At 32.1% G+C, this 23826-nt stretch overlaps 1 protein-coding gene across 3 annotated transcripts in view; it reads right to left on the reverse strand.

The window, feature by feature from the left end:
- Positions 1-23826, reverse strand: part of XRCC4 (X-ray repair cross complementing 4) — a 275312-nt gene that overhangs the window by 124239 nt on the left and 127247 nt on the right. For all 3 annotated transcript variants that reach the window (XM_079145568.1, XM_079145570.1, XM_079145569.1), the window contains 2 exons: positions 23673-23825; positions 20320-20426 (listed from right to left, as the gene is read on the reverse strand). In XM_079145568.1, coding sequence (XP_079001694.1) covers positions 20320-20426; positions 23673-23825 — 260 coding nt within the window. The remainder of the gene's footprint in view (positions 1-20319; positions 20427-23672; position 23826) is intronic.

A 23826-nucleotide genomic window follows, 5' to 3' on the forward strand; every position in this document is an offset into this window, starting at 1 on the left:
TCATAGTCAATGCATCTGTGAGTAAGTGGCACACCAGCCAAACAACAGAGAATGAATAGAGTTTTTTAGGCTAATTTGGGTATAACAAAATGTTTAAATAAGTGTTATGAAGCCTGGAGAAAAAAAACTACTAGTATAAATCACACTTTGTCCTCCTTAAATGGTAGGAAATTGTATAAAATAAAAGTTCTAACTGCTAAGCTTTGTTTACTTAGCAATGTGACAGCGTTAAAATCGACTCTTAGGTAGTCTTGATGTTATGCCAAATAATAATGACAGGAGTCCAAATATGTCAACATTTTACAAATGGTGTTTAAACAACATGGCAGGTAAAATGATTTAGAAAGAATAATCTGATTTGAATTTCAGTTATTGTGTTTCTTTTGAATTGTAATTATAAAGAATTCATTCACTACTTACTAACAAATTAAAATTTTTACTGTGGTAAAAATACTGAACTGAGTGATGCAGGAATAACACTAGATTAACTCAACTACCTTTAATCATACAAAGATCAAAAGTATGGACTATGGAGCTAGGCATAGTGGTGTTGCCTGTAATCCCAGCTTTTGGGGAGGCTGTGGAGGGAGCAGTTTCAAAATTTAAAGCCCCCCTACCAAAAATATAGGGATTGTAGCTCAGTGGTACAGGAACCTTGGGTTCAATCACTGGTACTCGAGGAAACAAAATTATGAACTATGAGAAACAAAGAAACCTTTATCTGAAAGTTCTTTGAAATTTATAAATTCTTACTTCAACTTAAAAGAATAACACTAGTATAAATACTAATTGCATACTCTACAAACTGCTATTACATTTACAAATATACAGCTTCCAGAATCCCTGTCTGACATGGGAAAAGAATGAGTATCATTATTCACAATAATAAAGAAAAGATTAGACATGAGCTCTCAGCTTGCAAATTCTTTTCCATTAAAATAAGTTATGCTGCCTCTCCTTACAGACAATGTATTATTTTCATAATGTGGACGAAGAAATAAGAAAAAAGGATTAAAATGCAGTATCATCTAAAAGTTCTTGTAATTTATGTGTGATTTATTTAATTTATTTATTTTTGGGGTACTGAGGACTGAATTCAGGGCCTTGCAAATGTTAGGCAAGCACTCTGCCACTGAGCTACATCCTTGGTCTTCATCTATGTGATATTTAAACAAGATGGTAGAACAATATACAAACAACCCGTAGTAAAAATGAAAAATCATAATAATTCTTAAAAGAGGGTAACTTTCCCTTTTTAGAATTACAATTGGTTGTTTAAAAGATGTCATATTCTTCTTGTAAGAGAGAACAGAGATTAAATCTAAAGTTTATAATTTGTTCTTTTTAAACCTATGATTATTATTATTATTTGCAGTGTGAGGTTTTGAACCCAGCAGTGCTCTTCCACTGAGCTACAATCCCACCCCTTTTTTATTTGGAAACAAGGTCTCACTAAATTGCCTAGGTTGACCTTGAACTTGTGATTCTCCTCCCTTAGCCAGTCCAGTAGCTAATATTCAGGTGAGTACCATCATGCCCAACTCATAATTTGCTTATAAATTTGCTGCCTAAATGAACATGAAGTGAAACAATAGAAAGGTACTAATAAAATAGTGTTCATTTCATGTTCTCAAAGCAAGGGACTTCTTTTTTTTAATTCATGTTTTCTTTTAATTTATTTTTATTGTACACAAATGGGATACATATTGTTTGTCTGTACATGAAGTAAAGGCATACCATTTGTGTAATCATACATTTACATAGGGTAATAGTGTTTGATTCATTCTGTTATTTTTTCCTTCCCCCCCATCCCTCCCACCCCTCTTTTCCCTCTATACAGTCCCTCCTTAGAATGGCGATTATCAAGAATATAAGCAATAACAGGTGTTGGTGAGGATGTGGGGAAAAAGATACACTTACACATTGCTGGTGGGGTTGCAAATTAGTGCAGCCTCTCTGGAAAAGCAGTGTGGAGATTCCTTACAAAACTTGGAATGGAACCACCACTTGACCCAGCTATCCCACTCCTTGGCCTATACCCAAAGGACTTAAAATCAGCATACTACAGAGATGCAGCCACATGAATGTTCATAGCTGCTCAATTCACAATAGCCAGATTGTGGGACTTCTTATTCTGAGTTACTAAGAGACTTAGCTTCCAGTCACAATCATTGTAACATAAGGTATAAAAGCTTGGTTTTGATTATAAGGCTTTCCCACAAATAGGATGTCTATGGAAGGTTTTCCCTGTAACTATCATAAGATACTTTTGCTTGTTTGCTTATCTTTGGATATTAAAAAAGCATAAAAGACAGACTCTCATTGAAAAAACAATTGAGTTTTAAAAATAAATGATTCATTAGTCCCAATATCCTTTGTAACAAAAATTAGAGCCAAATATAATACTTTGTACACATAATGCCTTAAAGAAATTATTTATGTGCACCCTGATTCCAATAGTAGCAAAGTCTAATTTACTTCACTTTAGAAAGCCATATCATAATATAGCAAAGAAAGAGCTCCAATGTAGTCTTGATATGCAATTGAAAATCCTGAAAAGAATCTCAGGTTTTTCATAAGAGGTAACATTAATTAGCCTTTGAAAAAAATGTAAACAAAAGTGGCAAGTGATTTTCAGATAAAGTAAAAACTATTTAATCTATTTTAAATCCTCCAAAACTGATAGCATTACATTTTATTTTAAAATGTAACATTACCTAAGTTCCTAATTTCACCCTTCCAAATATGCTACAAATGTCACTATGACATAAAACAACCAATAAAGAAAAAATATAAAAAGATAAGTGCACAGATAATAAAGGAGCCTATGCTTTAGTAGACATTGTTTACTAATGTTAGTATCAATAAAATTAATTCCAATACAAATTAAAAAGTAGAGTATATCAAACACTGTTAGGCACTTACTTAATTTTTCATTTCTCATAATCTGTTAGAAATTAATTAACTTTCTAATAATGCAAATATTGAAATGTGGAAAACAGTGCAGTCTATATTCCTAATTCAATGAAATGAACTGCATAATAATTCCTGTATTAAACACTGAAAAGTTTAAAGAGGAATTTGTTTAATTTTCATTAACTCAGTGATTTCAAATGATTTCAAATATATTTGCTTATAAAAATCATCTTTAGCCAAAAATATTTAAACAGTGTGTCTCTCAGAACATAGTTTGAATGAAATGAAGATCATTTCTCAGAAGGTATTTCTCTAGTTCAAATTTATCTTCCGGTCTCTACTCAATTTTAACCTTATAAAAAATGTTTTCAAATGAAAACCACTGGAAATAAATTCAAAGAAGGACAGATAATATCTTCTTTGGAATCCATCATTGCCTTTTGAATTAACAATCTTAGAAAGCATCCTGATATCCCATCACCACTATCACTGCTACTCAGCACTCATGTGATCACCAAGATTATACAGTGGACAAAAAATTCCAGATGACTTGAATAATCTTAGTTAATACATCTTGTGTTATCACAATATCTGCCATCACAATGCCTAAGAGGATCACTACATGTCAGTGCCTCATAACTCAAATCTAGCTCACACAATAAATATTTTTGAAGTTCTCATTCATATTGTACATCATTCCTAGTTCCCTCTGAATATCTTAAAACTTATCTCCAATGATAGAAAGTGGAGCTTTATATTAAGAGAAATGGAAAAAGTGAGCTATAGTGTTTACATTTGGTGATTTTTTTTCTATTTTAATCACTTTTTGGTAGGATTTAGTTTTGATGCTAATGTGCATTCATCAAATCTCCAAATGGAGATGGTTCCTGTTTCTCTGTACCACAGTAACTGTAAATATTAGACTGAAACACACAATATTGCCAATATTTGTTCATTATTCACACACACATTATAAATTTCAGACAATATAAGGACAATAAGGGTATTACCTCTAGTCATATTTTAATAAAATTCACAAAGTTTAAGATAAAAGAGGAAAACAGGATACCACAAAAGGTCTTATAGAAAAAAAAAAAAAAACATAGTCCAAACTGGTAAAGCAAGTTTATATGTAACTAGCTTCCAGTATCATCTCATTTATGAAACTAATGGGATAATATATATATATATATATATATATATATTTAATGAAGAAAGTTTACAGCAATGTTTACACAAAACAACGTTATGAAATCTGGATACCCATTGCAAATTGATGCTCATTAATTATTGTCCAACTTTTGAAATGCTAGGTGGATTCAAAGTTTTCAGAAACTGAGCAGTGAACTTATAATCCCTAAAATATTCATTAGATGAGGGATCTAATTCTATCTCATTTAAACCTTTATGCCACATGATTTAAAGTTTAGTCATTCCTCATTATTGATAGGGGATTAGTTCCAGGAACCCTGTGGATACCAATCCTCAGATGCTCAAATCCCTTATGTGAGATGGTCTTATATTTGCATATAATCTATACACACTCTCCTGTATAAGTCATCACTTGGTTATTTAGAATAACAAATACATAATACTGTAGAAACAGTTGTATTATTTAGGGGAAAATGATAGGAAAATAATTTTTACATGTTCAGTAAATACATCATTTATTTAAAAACTTTTGATACATGGTTGATTGAACCAGTGGATATGAAACTCGGAAATACAAAGAGCCAACTGTATGGGGTGTAACACTAGATTATGTGCAAATACTATGTCATGTTATATAGGGGACTTAAGCATTCACACATTGTGGTATCAATGGGGCTCCTGGAAATAATTCCCTATAGATATGGAAGGACATCTGAATTTGTAGTAATCAAAGTTATGCAAGTAAACCACATCTACTGAAAAAAAAAAAAAGGAGGCACATCTAAGTAGTGATGAATACAAAAAACTAGGGAACCAATTCCCTGTTTAAATGTATTCATATCAATTGTTTAAAATATGGATGTCACCAAAAGAAAAACAGAATATACAGCCTTGATTATATTTAACTTTGGTTTTGTACAAGTTATTCATTTAATTTACAAAATAATATGGTTGCTAATATATATAGCTTGAAAACTAATACCTTAAATTCTTTTTTGTTTTATCATCCTCAAATTAATTCCTTATCTCTCTTTATAAAATCCTGTGCTACTAGGTTTAGTATTCATTAGCATCCCCCAGTTTTATCACAAGGCTTAAATTCAGCAGTTAGGGTCTACCACTAAGCCTTTCCTCTGACCCTACTTGTAACTGTTCTCTTTCGTACACCATGCATTCAGAATATGTTCAGCAAGCCTGCTGATATCCATCCTTCACACATCCCCCAGGCTCTCAGAGCCAAGTTGTAGCAAGTACCACATCGATGCTGGTGGGCTGGCAATACTCCAGAATCTCTTCACTGGTAACCTTGTCTATCCTTTTGATCTTAAATATGGCTTCTAAGTGATGTTGATGAATTAGCTTAAGGGACCAGATGTGCTATTTGTAATAGAGATCCCTGTCACAATCAGAGAAAGAGATGAGAATTCTACAAACTACCCTATACATATTCAGCTGATTTAGAGACTGCTGCTATATTCACACTACCTTTTGTTTCAGCTTAGTCCTGATTTGCAGTTTTACAGGGCCAATGAAAATGTTTACTTTCACTTTCCTAGGGCAAACTAATTGGTGATGTAGGCATTTTTAAGTAAACATCTTAAGTAAACATCTGATTTGAATTTATTAAAATGAATTTTAAAAATTACAGCATCTCAATGCATTTAAATATACTCAATTACTGCATTGCTTGTTTTGTGAGTTTTGAAATACCTCATGAAAAAATACTTTTTTAAGAAACAGTTTTGTTGATGCACTATCATAAAATTTTATCATAAATTTTATATCATAAAATTCACTCATTGAAAATGTATAATTTAATGATGTAGCAAATTTAAACATGTGCAATCATTACCATAATCAGGTTTAGGACATTTTTGTCACTTCTTAAAGTTCCCTTGGATCCTCTTGTAATTAATTGTCATTCCCACTCCAGTCTTAAACAACGAATCTGATTTCTTTGCCCATAAATGTCTTCTCTTTTAAATATTACATATGAATAGAATCACACAATAAAGCAATCTTTGGGTCTGGTTTCCTTCACTTTATCATGATCTGCTCACTTTTCATCCATGACACAGCATGTATCAGAAGTTCACTTGTTTTTATTGCCAATAACACTTGAATGTGTGAATATATGGCATTTTTGTTATCCTTTCTACAGTTGATGAACACTTGAATTTATTCCACTCTGAAGCTATTATGACTAACGCCATGATGAACTTTTGAGTATGTCTTTGTATAGACCTATATTCTTATTTCTCTTGAGTAAACACCGAGAAGTAAAACAGTTATATCATATGATACCATACATTTAAATTTTTGGAAAATGGTCAACTGTTTTCTTAAGTGGTTGAACCATTTTACAGTCTCACCAGTACTGTTTGTTTTTAATATCATACCCATTCTCCCAACTAGATGTAGTAGTATCTGAGTTTAGCTGTAATTTACATGACTAATGAAGTTGTGCATCCTTTTCATGTGCTTTTCAGTCATTTTTGTATCTTCTTCAATGAAATGCCTTTTCAAGTCTTTGACCTATTGTTTAATTGGGTTACTTATTTTCTTATTACAGAGTTGGAAATGTTCTTTATATATTCTGTAAAGAATTCCCTTATCAGATATGATTTGCAAGTATTTTCTCCCAATTTGTGGCATATTATCACTTTATTAATAGTGTCTTTTACACTATTTTTTTTTGATGTTTTTGTTTGTTTCTTTTGATACTAGAGACTGAATCCAGGGGTGCCTCACCACTGGGCTATATCCTTGGTCCTTTTTATATTTCATTCTGTGACAATGTCTTGCTAAATTGCTGAGAGTCTCCCTTACTTGTGGAGGCTGCCCTGGAACTTGCAATCCTCCTACCTCAGCATCCTGAATTGGTGGGATTAAAGGAAAGTGTTACCATGTCCAGTTTAATAGTACCTTTTTGAAGTACAAAAGTTTTCTTTAACTTTGATTAAATCTCATCTATCATATTTTTTAAGGTTGTGTGCCTTTTATGTTTTACCTAAGAACTCATTACTTAAATTAAGTTCATAAAGATTTTGTTTTATTTCTTAGTGGCATTTGCAACATTTATGTCTATGATCTAAGTTAATTTTTGTGTTTCATCTTAAGTAAACATCTGATTTGATTTCTTTTCAAGTAGATATTCAAATGCCCAAGCACTGACTTGTGCAAAAGTTTATCTATCCTTTCTCCCACTAAGTTGTCTTGGCAATTTTGCTCAGGATCAGTTGACCATAACAATAAAGGTTTGTTTCTAGACTCTTAATTCCATTTAATTTATATAATGACTATCTTTATGCTAGAATAACACTGTCTTGATTTTGCTGTAGTAACTTTTGAAATAGGAAGAGTTCTTTGTCCTTGCCTTTGAGAATGTTTTGGCTTATCCTGGTTCCTTGAAATTCTATATGAATTTTTCATGAGTGTGTCAGTTTCTGCTAAAAAAAAGTGGGGGTGGAAGTTTTGTCAGGAATTATATTGAAACTGTATCTCAAATGGGGAGAGTTTAAACAATATTGAGCTTTCCAATCTATGAACACAAGACATTTTCCCATTTATTTTAATTAACTTTCTTTCAATAGTCTTATATTTTTCAGTATTTATTCCTAGGTATTTTATTCTTTTTGATGTTACCTTCAAGGCAATTATTTTCTTAATTTTATTTTTGCCTTTTTTATTGCCACTGTTTAGAAATACAATTGACTTTTGTGCTAGTCTTGCAAACTATATTCTTATTTAATTCATTTATTAACTTTAATAGTACTTTAGCAAATTTCTTAGCAGGTCATATTATCTGCAAAAAAAGAGAGTCCTATTTCTTCTCCAATTTGAATGTCCTTTATTTATTTATTCTCTTACCTATCTGTTCTGGCTACAACATTCAATAAAAGGTTGAACAGAAATTATAATAGCAGACATTCTTGTTGTTTTTCTGAAATTGATGGAAAAAATGTCAGTATTTTGTCATTACGTATGATTTGCAATTAAGTATAATTTAATGATAAGCATCAAATTAGATGTTTACTTAGGATGATGAGTTTGCATAGATGCCTTTCTCAGGTTGAGGAAATTCCCTTATGTTCCTAGTTTGCTTAGTATCATCAATAGGTACTGGATTTTGTCAAGTGCTCTTTCAGAATGTATTCAAATGATCATGTGAATTTCATGCATTATTCTATTAAGATGAAAGACATTAATTAATTTTCAAATGCAAAACTACCTTTTCATTAGAAGGATGAATCTCAATTGGTCATGATATGTTTTCTATAAGTTGTTTGTTTCACTTTGTTTACATTATTTAGAATTATTACACTTATCTTCATGAATATTAATAAATAGTTTTGTTATCTGCTTAAGTGTTGACAATATTAGCCTCATAGATTAAGATGGAAGTGATAACTGCTGTGTCTTCTAAGAGTCTATCAGGGAACAGTATAATTTCTTCTATAAATATTTAATAGAAAACAACACTGAAGACATCTGGGTCTGACCCAGATGACCCATTATTGTGTGTATATGTATGTATACATAGGTATATGTATTACTGTATTGTACAATTTGGTGTCAAAGACATTAACAGATTTAAAATAAAGTACATATATACAGAGTATTGTATATTGACCCAAGTATTTTGTTTATCATTATTTTTATTTATTCCTATAGATTCAAGGTACCAGTTAGTGTATTTCCTTTCAGTCTCAAGGATTTCCTTTAGTATTTCAGATAAGTAGGTTAAGCAATGAATCTTTTTTTATTTTTAAAATTTGTTCTAATTAGTTATACTTGACAGTAGAATACATTTTGACACATTGTACACAAATGGAGCATAACTTCATTCCTCTGGCTGTACAAGATGGATGCTGATCCATGGTGGGGGTGGTGCATAGGAAAGAATGAAGGAGCTTTGGATTGTGCAGAGGGGAGTGAGGGGAGGGGGGTCTGTGAGGATGGGAAGGATGATAGAAAGAGCAATGAATCTCTTAATCAACAAATATGTCTTTATTTCATTGTCATTTTGAAAGATACTTTGCTGTATACAAAAACTCTTAAATTACATTTTCTTTTTCTTTTAAAGCTTTATAAATGTCACTCCAGTGCCTTCTGGCCTGCTTCAGATAATATTGGTGGTCCCTTGTATGTGACAAGTAATTTTTTTGACTGCTCTCAAGATCATCTCTATGGTTTTCAACTGCTTAGCTATGTTGATGAATCTCAGTACATATCTCTTGGTATTTATCCTACTTAGGGCTCACTGAGTTATTTTCAATACATAATGTATTTCCTAAAATTTGGAAGATTTGGGACTTTACTCCTTGAAGTATTTTTCCTACCTTTCTCTTTGTCTTCCTTCTCAAATTTGCATTACACATATATTGGTACACCTAATATTTACCAACAGTTCTGAAGATTTGTTCATTTATCTTTGAACTTTTGCTCTTTTTCTTCAAGTATTACACATTCCATTGATCTATCTTCAAGTGCACTGATTTTTTAATCTGTCATCTTGAATCTGCTGTTAATCTGATCTAGTGTTTTTTCATTATACTCAAACTCCAGAATTTATTTTTTGCTCTTTAAATAATAATTTTTATCTCCTTATTGAGAATCATCATTTGTTGGTACACTTTTGTCATATTCTCCTTTAATTTTTTAAATGTGTTTTCCTTGAGTTATCTGAACATATCTGTAATTGTGCTTAGAGTTTGTGTTTATGCAATGCAATATTTGGGAATACTGTGAAAAAGTTTCTACTGACTACTTTCTTTTTCATGAATACAGGAAACACTTTTTCAATGCAGGTTTGGTTTTGTCAAAAGCTACACAATTTAAATAATATATGAACTCTAGATTTGGTTATTTTCTTTCTGAAGGTTGCTATCATTTCTTCTTGATAGATAAGTAACTTGCCTTGGGTAAATGCATGAAATGTACTTTTATTATGGTGAGCACCCACTAATGTCTTTGTATAGTTTATTTTATTTTAAAAAATTTAATACTGGAGTATAATTGGTTGCCTTTGTGTCTGGATCACTTAGTGGTCAGCAAGTAACTCATAGTAGTGTTTGTACTCAAACACCTTAAACCAACAAGGTTCTTTCCTTTGTCTTCTATGGGGCTGGGGGTGGGGTGTTGACTTAAAGTTCAAGTTCAACATTTTCATTCTATACGCATGTGTATATCTTCAGGGTAGGTCAGAAATGTATAAATAGCTTGTGCCTCCTTCAGTCTTGATTGTATATGTACATGCACACTCTAAGGCAAGAATATGTTTTCTTCAAACATAATCATAACCTCAAGTTAGTAGTTCTATTGGCCAAATTAATTTATTTCACTGCTGTCAAGATCATACCTCCACTATAAATGGTATCAGGTGTGAATATCACTCTGTGCTGCAAATTCAGCAAGCATCTTTTGGCACAGGAGAGTCCTCATGGCCTGCCAGATCCTGGCAAAACTTCCATACTAACAAAGATCAGGAAAAGGTTCACGCAGCAAAAGTGGCAGTGTTAGGCCACACACTCCCAGTCCTGACCCAAATTTCAGTATGAACAGTTCTCATATGGCTGTTTGTCTTTTATCAATGTTTTAAAATTTATTTCTTCCTTTTATTTTTTTGGTCAATTTTAGATTCATAGTTGTTTTCTGGGGAAAGAATTTGTCAACCTTCTCACTCATGCCTAGTCAAAGACTAACAGATTTCTTTTTTTTTTGCCTAAGAATATATAAAAATATAAAAATAGTTGCCTGGGAGGTCATATCAAAGTTACATTTTAATAGCAAAATATGGGGAAATTATCATAGATTTGTTAACAACCTTAGCTTTTTTTTTTTTTTTTTTTTTTTTTTTTTTTTTTTTTTTTTTTTTTTGCTACCAAGGATTGAACAATCTAGGGGCACTGAACCACTGAGCCACATCCCCAGACCTTTTTATATTTTACTTTGAGACGGGGTCTTACTAAGTTGCCTAGGACCTTGCTAAGTTGCTGAGGCTGGCTTTGAATTCACCATCCTCCCTCTGCAGCCTCCCCATGTGCTGGAATTATAGGCATGCACCAACACACCTAACTAAACTTTGGCACTTTTGAGAGTTCTCAGGTAAGTAAATAGGAAGAGTTCGAAGCAATTAACATACTCAGAAAAGACTTCAATAGTAATTTATGTATTTTATAATTCTGTCTACAAATTACATTTATTAGAGTCTTATAAATTCAATCTGATGATGTAGACCAAGTTTCTAGAGCAATTATACACACATAGGATCTTTCTTCTTTATAGGAAAAATATTTTCATTATTCTCTTATGTCAATGGCAATTTTCTCAGTGTTAGGGAATTTCCAAGGGTTTTTATAACATTTCAAAAGTAGATGAGTAAATCTATAATTTATTGTTTTAAAAGGCAAAGATGAGGGGGGCAAGAATGGAGGAAGGAGGGACTGTATAGAGGGAAAAGAGGGGTGGGAGGGGTACGGAAGGGAAAAAATAACAGAATGAATCAAAAACTATTACCCTATGTAAATGTATGATTATACAAATGGTATGCCTCTACTTCATGTACAGAGAAACAAGATATATACCATTTGTTTACAATAAAAATAAATTTAAAAAAAAAAGGCAAAGATGTTCTCATTCTTTTTTCCTGTGTGACTAAGAGCAATGTATCCAACCTTTCTAGGTCTCTAGTCCCTATTTGGGAAAATGCTTGACCTGAATTAAAAGATCTAGAACTATAAATATTTGGAAGCACATAAGCATACAAATCTAGATAAAGCATATTCTGAAGCATATAATGTCATTCCTAGCAACAATGCTTACATGTAAAAACCTACTATTGCTAGAAAATACAAATTGTTTTTTCAGTTTGATGATGGGTTTTACTAAATTAAAATTTTTACTAAGAACTTACAAATAAATGTGTTTATGATAAACAAGCTGGATGAAGATTAAGAGCAAAATCTTTGATTCTAAAGTTAAATTTCTGAGTAATCACTTTGGCAGTACATGTTGTTATCCCCTCTGTGAGTAGACATTCACTGTTTGAAGCAACGAGTCCTTTGATACTTAGAAATTTTGGATTCTGTTCTATTTTTAAAAGCAACTATATCAGTATTCATCAACTGTTTGACATAGCCATTCATTTATTTTCAAAAAGGCTATTCTATAACCACACTTCCTTTCAGGAAGCCCACCAAGTAAGTAGAAGCCCAAATGACTGATAGCAGTTATACAGGGACCTTCCTGTTAGTTGAAAAACAGGATAAATTAAACTGATGTGCTAAATCTCAGGCTAATAATTATTCAGAAAAGCATAAGTAAAGCTTATTTTATTTTTGTAATGGTTGTGTAACTTCAGTATGAAACTAAGAAAACTAAAACATTCTAGAAAAGTATCTTCTTATCTGTACTTTTAGTAATGCTGATTCAGTTATTCTCTAATTGTAAGAAATAGTGTCAATTTCTATTAACATAATTATAATATAAAAGCACTGATTATTTAATAAAATAATAATGAGTCATTAAAATAATTCCTCCCGTGATGGCTAATTAGGAGCCAGTTAAGCATAGCTTCAAAATACTTCAAAATACAAGAAAGACTATCCCTATAAGAAAAATCCAATTTTTCCACTAAATATTAATATGCTTTTCTAATTATGTTGAGATTAGAAAATGTTTTGTCAAAATTGCTAATTCTTAGAATATTTATATATTTAATTTTTTTTCACATGTAATCAAAATGGTTCTGAAATAATACTTAAAAACTACACAATGATAAATTATTTTTAGGTTACATCTGATTTTATTGAGGCAAATGAAAGGCCAGTTGGGTAAGTTGCTGTGAGCTTTGGTCTCCTGCTATACTGATGACATTTACATTTTTATATTTTTATGACATTCTGATCAACTTAAATTAAGATGTTACTTCAATTTGGATCCAGTTTCCTGTAGAGAAGGATGTTTCACAAAATACATAATAACCTGATAGTTTTCTAGTGACAAACACCACCACTGCTTTGGAGTCACGGGAGTATAAACTATTCAGAACATTCTTAAAAGCCATAGGAGTTTGCATCGAGAAAGAGGGTGAAAGTGACCCATCTTGGTAATGCAGGGTTGAGCTATAAAAAAAGAAAACAGCAACTATTTTATATATTTTAAGCATAAGCAGAAACAAAATAAAACGTATGAACTCTATGGTATTAGGATGTAATTATTGGTTTAAGAAATAAAATCAGTAATAACCTTACAAACTATGGGGACATTCTGGAAATCAAGACATAGAGAAAAAAAAATCTTGATACACAAAAATATAAGATGTGGTATGGAATGCTATTGACTGTAACATTCAAGTCTCAGAATACTTTGGGGATCTCCTTTCAGTTAATAATCTGCTAAAACTGCTGAATGTTTTTGAGGGTTTTCATGGTATATTGCATAGTATACAATAGCAGAGGTAGTTAATTAGATTGTGTTATTTATTATAAGTTATCTCCCCAATAATCCTAATAACATCAAAATAAAAGACAAAATAAAAGCAAGAAAATTGATTTTTTGTTCACAGAAATGTTACCTATCAATTTCTTTCAAATTACTGTACCTCTACCCTACTTGGTTCTATGCATAAAAGTAAACAAATTTTCTCATTGAATGAATATGACAGAAGCACTAAATGATCTTGATCTCATTAAACCTTTTTGTTATCATCTAGGAATGGGGCTATTTAATAATGTGAATGACTCGTGCACTATGGAATTTTAATAATTAATGATGAAAATCTATTTACATAATAAAAATTGCTACCAAAAGACACATTCAGACACTTGAAGAAATGACTTTCTGAAAGACAATAAATGTATTATTCTCTATTGATCCATCTTCCCCTTGCTTTGACTGTAGGTAAAGTACAAATGAAATGACAATGTTTAAAAAATACGCACATATTTGCTTGTATTCTAAGAAAAAGCAAATTATTATGAAGATGGTAAAATAAGTTCAGAAAAAACCCTCAATGCTCTGCCCCAAACAAATAGAAATACCACAAAGACAAAGCTGTGCTCAAAAAGTTAACATACAATGGACTAAAAATATATTTTGTTTGCCTGAAAGAATTAATTGTAAAAGCTGGTAAATCACAAGAAGACCCATTTTGTTATTTCACATATATAATGTTTTTTCTCAGATCTATGGACTCTGGTTCTTAAGTTAGTATCAAGTATTTCAGACCTATTTACTTTTTATCTTAACAAACATTAGCTTCCTGAATTTTTCTTACTAATGCAGATGTAAAAAACAGATAAGACTTATAAAAAAAACTCATACACCTGGAGTTTAATAATATGCTATTGAATGATGCAATCATAACAGAAGACATCAGTGAAGAAATAAAAAAAAATTTAGAGGTAAATGAGAAAAATGACACAACATATCAAAATCTCTAGGACACTCTGAAAGCAGTACAAAGAGGAAAGTTCATTGCATTGAACTCATACATTAAAAAAACAAAAAGTCAACAACTAAATGACCTAACATTACATCTCAGAGCCATAGAAAAAGAAAAACAAATCAACACCAAAATAGTAGAAGACAGGAAAAATTAAAATCAGAGCTGAAATCTATGAAACTGAAACGAGGAACAATTCAAAAAATTGACAAAACAAAAAGTTGGTTCTTTGAAAAAGTAAACAAAATTGATAAACCCCTAGCCACACTAATGAAGAGGAGAGAAAAAACTCAAATTACTAGAATTCATGATGAAAAAGGAAAGATCACAACAGACACCATTGAAATACATACCATAATTAGAAGCTACTTTGAAAATCTATACTCCAATAAAACAGAAAATAACGAAGACATTGACAAATTTTTAGAGACATATGATCCTCCCAAATTGAATCAGGAAGACATACACAATTAAAACAGATCAGTTTCAAGCACCAAAATAAAAGAAGCCATCAAAAGCCTACCAACCAAGAAAAGCCCAGGAACAGATGAATTCTCAGCTGAATTCTACAAGAACTTTATAAAAGAACTAATACCAACACTCCTCAAAGTATTCCAGGAATTTTCTATTCTGTGAAGTTAGTATCACTCTGATACTAAAACCAGACAAAGATCCTTCAAGGAAAGAAAACTTTAGACCAATATCCCTGATGAACATAGATGCAAAGTCCTTAACAAAATTCTGGCAAATCGCATACAAAAACATTAAAAAGACAGTGCACCATGATCAAGTGGGGTTTATCCCAAGGATGCAAGGTTTATTCAACATATGAAAATCAACAAATGTAATTCATCACATCAACAGATTAAAGATAAGAATCACATGATTATTTCAATAGATACTGAGAAAGCATTTGATAAAATATAGCACCCCTTCATGCTTAAAACACAAGAAAAAAATGGGAATAGTAGGAACATACCTCAACATTGTAAAGGCTATCTATGCTAAGCCCACGGCCAACATCATTCTTAATGGAGAAAATCTGAAAGCATTCCCTCTAAACCTGGAACAAGACATGGATGCTCTCCTCCACCACTTCTATTCAACATTGTCCTTGAAACACTTGCCAAAGTAATTAGACCAAAGAAATTAAAGGGATACAAATAGGAAAAGAACTTAAGCTGTCACTATTTGCTGATGACATGATCCTATATTTAGAAAATGCAAAAAATTCCACAAGAAAACTTCTAGCACTAATAAATGAATTCAGCAAGTAGCAGGATATAAAATCAATACACATAAATATAATGCATTTCTATTCATAAGTGATGAATCCTCTGAAAGAGAAATTAGGAAAACCCTCCATTCACAATAGCCTCAAAAAAAAAAAAAAACTTGGGAAATAATCTAACAAAGGAGGTGAAAGACCTCTACAATGAAAACTACAGAACATTAAAGAAAGAAATTGATGAAAACTTTAGAAGATGGAAAGATCTCCCATGTTCTTGGATAGGCAGAATTAACATTGCCAAAATGTCCATTCTATCAAAGGCGCTATACAGATTCAATGCAATTCCAATTAAAATCCCAATCACATTCCCCATAGAAATAGAGAAAACAATCACAAACTTCATCTGGAAGAACAAGAGACCTTGAATAGCCAAAACAATCCTGAGTAGAAAAAGTGAAACAGGAGGTATCATAATACCAGATATTAAACTATACTACAGCGCAATGGTAACAAAAATGGCATGGTATTGGCACCAGTATAGACAGGAAGACCAATGGTACAAAATAGAAGACACAGAGATAAAACCACATAAATACAGTCACCTCATACTAGACCAAGGAGCCAAAAACAAACAATAGAGAAAAGATAGCCTGTTCAACAAATGGTGCTGGGAAAACTGGAAATCCATATGCAGTAAAATGAAATTAAACCTCTACCTCTCACCCTGCACAAAACCCAACTCAAAATGGATCAAGGACATAGAAATTAGACTAGAGACCCTGCCCCTAACAGAAGAGAAAGTAGGCCCAAATATTCATCGTGTTGGCTTAGGATCAGATTTCCTCAACAAGACTCCCAAAGTATAAGAAATCAAAGCAAGAATCAATAAATGGGATGGACTCAAACTAAAAAGCATTGCCTCAGCAAAGGATATAATCGAGAACGTGAAGAAAGAGCCTACAGAGTGGGAGAAAATCTTTTCCACACTCACTTCAGATAGAGTACTTATCTCCAAAATTTATAAAGAACTTACAAAACTTTACACCAAAATTACAAAGAACCCAATTAATAAATGGGCCAAGGAACTGGACAGATACTTTACAGAAAAAGACATATAGGCAATTAATAAATAAATGAAAAAGTGTTCAACATTTCTAGTAATTAGAGAAATGCAAATTAAAACAACTCTAAGATTTCATCTTACTCCAGTTAGAATGGCTATTATCAAGAACACAAACAATAATAGATGTTGGCATGGATGTGGGGGAAAAAGGCACACTTTTACATTGCTGGTAGAGTTGCAAATTGGTACAGCCACTCTGGAGAGCAGTGTGGAGAATCCTCAGAAAACTTGGAATGCACCCACCCTTTGACCCAGTTATCCTACTCCTTGGTTTATACCCAAAGGACTTAAAATCAGCATACTATAGTAACAGCCACATCAATGTTTATAGCAGCTCAGTTCATAATATCTAGATTGTGGAACCAACCTAGATGCCCTTCAGTAGGTGAATGGATAAAAAACTGTGGTATATATACATGATGGAATATTATTCAGCCATAAAGAATAATAATATTATGGCATTTGCAAATAAATGGATGGAATTGGAGAATATGCTAAATGAAATAAGCCAATCCCAAAAAACCAAAGGACCAATGTTTTCCCTGATAAGTGGAGAATGATATATAATGGGGTTGGGAGTGTAGGGAGTGAGAGAATAATGGAAGAACTTTAGATTATATAGAAGGAAATGACAAGGAGGCGGGGTATGAAAAATGGTGGCATGAGACAAGGCATCATCCTATGTACATGTGTGATTACACGAATGGAATGAATCTATATCATCTACAACCACAGAAATGAAATGATGTACCCCATTTGTGTACAATGAATCAAAATGCAGTCTGTAAAAAATTTAAAAATAATTTAAAAAATGCTTTTACTGACATCAAAAAATATGCTGAAAAAATTTAAAAGCAAAAACAACAAAAAATTAGAACCAGCGGTTTATATATCTGATCTGAAGTAATCTAAAAATGAATTAAAGAAATAATAATATATAAAATATAGGAAAATATAAACTAAACATCTTTGAAGAGAGAAATTTTGCAAAATTTAAAATAGTACAATTGTAGCTTAAATTTTTGCTTAAAATAGACTGAACACATAAAAGACCCCATTCTCATAAACCCATATCTAAACACAAATTTTCTATTCAACAATAATTTTTATCTACTTTAAATGTTGGTAGGATACTCTGAATAAGGAACAAAAATCAAATGTAATTATATTTAATAAAATTCTACCAATTTACATAGAAGAGTATAGAATTTCTTTCTTTGTGAGTATTGTGAGATTACCTGATTTCTTTCTTTCTTTCTTTCCTTTTTTTTTTTTTTTTGTGGTGCTGGGGATTGAACCCAGGGCCTTGTGCATTCAAGGCAAGCACTCTACCAATTGAGTTATATCCCCAGTTCGTTATTTCATTTTTAATGAAATTTAAAAAATTTTTTTTAAAAATCATTTTTAAAAAAGCATTGCCTCCAAACGAGAAATTTAATTCCCATGTGTAAACATGTATGTGATTAAGTGATTCAAATCTAATTTGTCTAGAAACAAGATTAATCAATCAACTAGTCTAAACCTCAGACAGTTTCCATGACTTCCGTCAGTTACCTTCCTCTGTGTCCATTAATTTTACCTTCTCTACTGTCACTATAAGAAGTGCCCAAGCTCCTAGCTAAACTAATCCATTAGTTGTGCACTGGATCCTGTCATATCTATGTAAAGACAGTATTTCAGCTATTCTTCCTATGAGTTGATGCTTGTTTTCTTCTCTCCTATCAGGATAAAAACATTCTTTCTTTCATCTTAAAAAAAAAAAAAAAAAACAAACATAAAAAAATCACTTTACCTACTTTCCCCTTAACTCTGCCTGATATCATTCCTTTTCTTCACAGTGAAACTTTCCAACATGCTGCCTATATTTGTGATCTCATCTCCAATTCTCTCCTCTCATTCCTTTTAAATATCTGGTCTTCCAACTCCCCACTGAAAATATTATACTAAAGTCCGGTAAAGTTATATTGTTGAATCTGTCAATCAGTCCTCAGTTCTGATCTTTCTTACTCCATATGTAGCAGCATTCAACTCAGCTGTTTAACATTTACCCCTTCAAATACTTCCTTTATGAATTTGGCTTCCAGGATACAACATCTACAGAGTTACCTCTAACTTCCTAGCTGCTCCCTATCCATTTCAGTCTTCTTTGCTTACTCTTCTTTTCCCATAACCATTTCAGCAAATCCTCCTTGTAAACATTATATTCACTATATATTCACTGTATTCATTATATTCACTATCACTCATTCTTCACCCAATTGTTGAACTAGCCTCCTATGTGTTATATCTTCTTCTGCACTTGCCATCCTACAGTCTGTTATCAATATAACAGCCAGACTAATCCTGTTAAAATGTAAGTTAGACTATGCCACTTGACTATTTAAAATGTTCCAATAGTTTCTAATCTATGTAAGGTAAAAGCTGAAGTCCTTAAAAAGGCATACAACATCCTACATATAATGTGGCCCATTAACCTCCATATTGTCATGTAAGGACATAAAGGCCTCTGGACAAGTGGTTTTTCTGTCCAGCATGCTCTTCCTCTAGATAGACTTGGCACCTTCTCCCTGAGGCCTTTCTGGTTCCCTGGCTGAAGTCACAACTCCTTTCATTATTCCCATCCTGGTATTTCTATCATCCTTCCCTGTTTCATTTTTATCTTCCACTTAGCATAGCTTATACTTAATATTTAATTTACTCATCTTATTATTTTCTGTTTCTCTGACTAGAATTCAAACTCCACAATGGCACAGAATTTTGTGTTTTGCTCTCTATTGTCCAGAAAAGTTCCTGTGTCTAAAGACTCTCAAAAGTACTTCCTAAATGAATGAATCTAACATTTGTTTTTTATATTAGGTTTAGATCAAACTATTTTAAGTATTAAATGAATTCAGCAGCTCCTATTTCCACTGCCCCTTGGAAATCTACAGAAATCTAGAAAAGTAATCCATGGGTTTAAATACCAGCTATGTGCTTGATCTACATATAGGATCAAGTAAGGTGTGTTCAAGTATTTCACACTGAACTGACATTTTCCTTTCTTTTCTCCTCTATACCCTTTACACCATGGTAAACCTTTTCCTGAAGAATGAGAGAATGCCACAACCTTAGGATAATCTAAAACATTCAGAATCACCCTGCCCTATCCATAGCCTTTGCCCAATAAGATCTTTGAGCTGGTGATATTTGGCATAAAGGTACATCTTCCTCACTGATTATGCATCCTTATTTAACCTGGTTTAACACTGATGTATGGGTGCATGCATACTCACTCACCTTGTTGATAATGAACTGCAGTATTTTATAATACTGAGTTTTAACATTAAGTGTTTGCAGTTGTAGATAAAAATTATAGAAAATTTTTGTGGAAAAACTTTTTATAATATTTTTTATTAGAGTAATAAGCCCTGGTGAGATATTCAACAAAGGAAATAAACATATTTCTTTTACCTGGAGCCAATGCAGAGGGATCAGACATGTGTTCACTTTCCTCATCAGTACTTTCATTGTAAATTGCATCATGGTCAGCAGTTATTTCAGAACCAGTAGTAGTTTCCCTAGAAACATAGAAAGGGAGAATTAAAAATCACTGACTTAATGGTCTAGGTGTCAAATTTGCCAGTAAGTAATTTTAGAAAGTATTTCTGTAAAAAGACTAATTAGACATCTAGTGAAAAAAATGTGCATATATGATTTAGATGAAATCACTTTAAAGATTATATAACAGGGGCTGGGGTTGTGGCTCAGTGGTACAGAGTTTGCCTAGCACACATGAGGCACTGGGTTCGAGTCTCAGCACCACATTAAAAAAAAAAGTAAAATAAAAGTATCATGTCTACCTACAACTAAAAAATATTTTTAAAAACTTTTTAAAAAGACTATATAATAACCTCCTTAAGAACAGGTTCTATTTTCCTTAACAATCTGAATATTATTTAATGTTTACTACAATTAATTCATAAATGAGTTTCTTATCACTTATCATTCTATCAAAATACTACTCTACAAGATTATTTTTGTGGGTCATAATGTGTTTAGCATTTTAATAACCTAAAGCAGTTCTTCATCATTAGACTGTCCCAAAAGTGAAGAAAAGAAAGATTAAAGGATTTACCAATATTGTAAGATCAGTATCTGAAGTAGGACCAGCTGACATCAAATGTTATCTTTATTATAACATGTCATTGGAATATCTATGCTTCCTTTCCAGTTCAGGGAAATAGACTCTAATGTATATCTTCTAATGTTTAAAAAATTATTCAAAACCATGTTAACCATTTGTCATATCAACCATCTGATTTTTTTCCTTAGGAAATCAAGTATACATTCACTCACAGAGAAAACCTGACAGAATGAGAGCAAGGATCACACTCTAATCTGATAACATAAATAATCTCCAGAAAATAACATTAACCACTTGATTCTAAAGTTAACCACTGATTAGACCTCGAGATTACAGATGTACCTCAACTGGACATGGTACATGCCTGTACTCCCATGCTTGGGAGGCTGAGGCAGGAGGATCCCAAATTCAAAGCTAGTATAAGCAACTTAGTGAGGCCCTAAACAACTTGGCCAGACCCTGTCTCAAAAATATAAATTAAAATTCCATCCGTTTACTGACAAATGTGATAATTTAAGTCTTCCTTATGGCTGATTAAAACACGTGTGTGCGCGTGTGTGCGCGCATGCTTGTATGTTTTGTGTGTCTTTGACATTTTATTAATCCATTCATCTATTGATAAACATTAAACTGCTTTCATAGTTTGGCAACTGTGAATTCTGCTACCATAACTATAAATGTGAATGTATCAAAATATAGTTTTAATTACATGTATTTATGTATATATAGTGAACACCTGACAGATATCCAATATTCATGGCTATTTAGACATATTTTTCTGATACAAATATAAATCAGTCATAAAAAGAAAAGAACAATTCACTGATGATCAAATATACATAGACATGGCATATTAATGTAAATATCTCTGATTAGGGAAAGGAAGGAAGGTTTTTTTTTTTTTCTTTAAATATCACTTGCATTTTTGATTACCCTTTTTTATTGTTAGTTGATTTCAGTGTTCTGGGCCTCCTGAACAAACTTACATCTTTTTCATTCTTGCTAAATACGCACAAAACTAAATTAACCATTATAACCTTTTTTAAGGGTAAAATTCAGTACCATAGGTTGTATTCAAAATGTCATAAAACAATCACAACTATCTAGTTCCTGACATTTTTATATATAAAACAAAAAGTGCCTTCCAACACCCATTCCCAATATCTCCTCTCAGGCTCTCGAATGACTAAGATACTTTTTTTTTCAATGCATTTGCTTTGTTTTAAAATTTTTAATAATTGGACCTATGCAGTAGGTGGCAAGTCCCTCTAATTTCTTTCCCTTAACAATGCATTCAAGGCCATTTATGTTATATATTTTAGTATTCTAATTAAACTTTTGATAAATACAATTCTTCTGTGTGGACATACCAAATTTTAGTTATCAGTTATGGCTATTATTATGAGATTTGCAATACTGTGGATGAATTCAAGTGTACTCTACCACAGAGCAACATCCTCAGATCTATTTTTTTAATTTTTAATTTTAAGGCAGGCACTCCATAAATTTACAAAATCTTGTGATTCTCCTGTCTATCCTTTGGAGTTACTGGGATTCCAGGTTGTACCACTATGCCTAGCAGTTATCAGTTAATCTGCCATTAGATATATGGATTGTCTGCACCTATGGTTATTTTGAATAATTGTACTATAGATATTCTTTGTTTCCTAACTGCATTTAGTTATTTATGTACATGTTTGGGGTAAATTCTTGTTCATTTTGTAATGCACTGTTATTTATTGTTTTGTTATTTTTAAGATGTTTATTATTTAGAATGACCGAAGGTGCTTTCCACATCATTTGCATCCCTTTGCCTTCTCCCAAAGATGTGTGGAATTTTCAATTTTTCATAGCCTTGGGTTTTTTTTTTTCACAGTTTTAGGTTTTTGGTAGATTTTAATACTTTTTTGTAGCATATAATACAATAACATTTAGAAAGATAAAAATCAAACAATCTGTTACTTATGGCCTGTAATAGAAAAATGTACCAATACACAGGTACACATGGGGCTTATCCAGATTACGGTTATCACAATCTAGATCTGTAGGAGGCAGTTTGTACATTTCAATTTGTATCAGGATAACAAAAGTTAATGGAACCACATTGATTGAATATATGAAAAATTTGGGGGCTCTGGAATGTGCAAGTTTTCCCTAATGGTATTGTCTCTGGCATTAAGGTAAATGTGGAGGATGCATAGTGTCACTGTAGTGTGAAAGCATAAAACTGGGCATGTGATTCAGTGGTTGAGTGACCTTGGGTTCAATCCTCAGTACCAAAAAAAAAAAGAAAAAAAAGAAAACAAACAAACAAACAAACAAACAAAAAAACGGAAAAGACAAATTACAAATATGCATCAAATTCTGTAATCTTGCAGGAGATGAAAGGATTTTTAAATTGATAGTTCTTTCTTAACGATGTCTAAGAAATAAATAATAATAAAAAAATAAATAAATAACATTAAGCCTTAGGCTAGTTTTATTAAGCTAAGTGTAGGTAAGACAGTGGGCAGGAATGGAGGAATCATGTTGAGAGTTCTGTAGGCCAACATACTTGCCTCACCAGACAGAGTATCCAACCAGACTATCAGATAATCTCACATTTCCAAAACTTTCATTAATAGCATAAAAATAATACTTAAATTTATTCTTCTGCCATTCAAAAGCAGAAAAACTATACCTTTCATGTTCACCATTCTTTTCCAATTCTTGAACTTCTTTTAACAAATTCTGTAAGTTTCTGATCTTTGTTTTCTTCTCATTCAACACCAGAACAAACCGTTCATAGAGATCAGTCTCCAAGGCTTCCTTGGCACTCACACATTTTTCAAATC

The sequence above is a fragment of the Sciurus vulgaris genome (assembly GCF_902686455.1).
Source record: "Sciurus vulgaris genome assembly, chromosome: 6".
Taxonomy (NCBI): domain Eukaryota; kingdom Metazoa; phylum Chordata; class Mammalia; order Rodentia; family Sciuridae; genus Sciurus; species Sciurus vulgaris.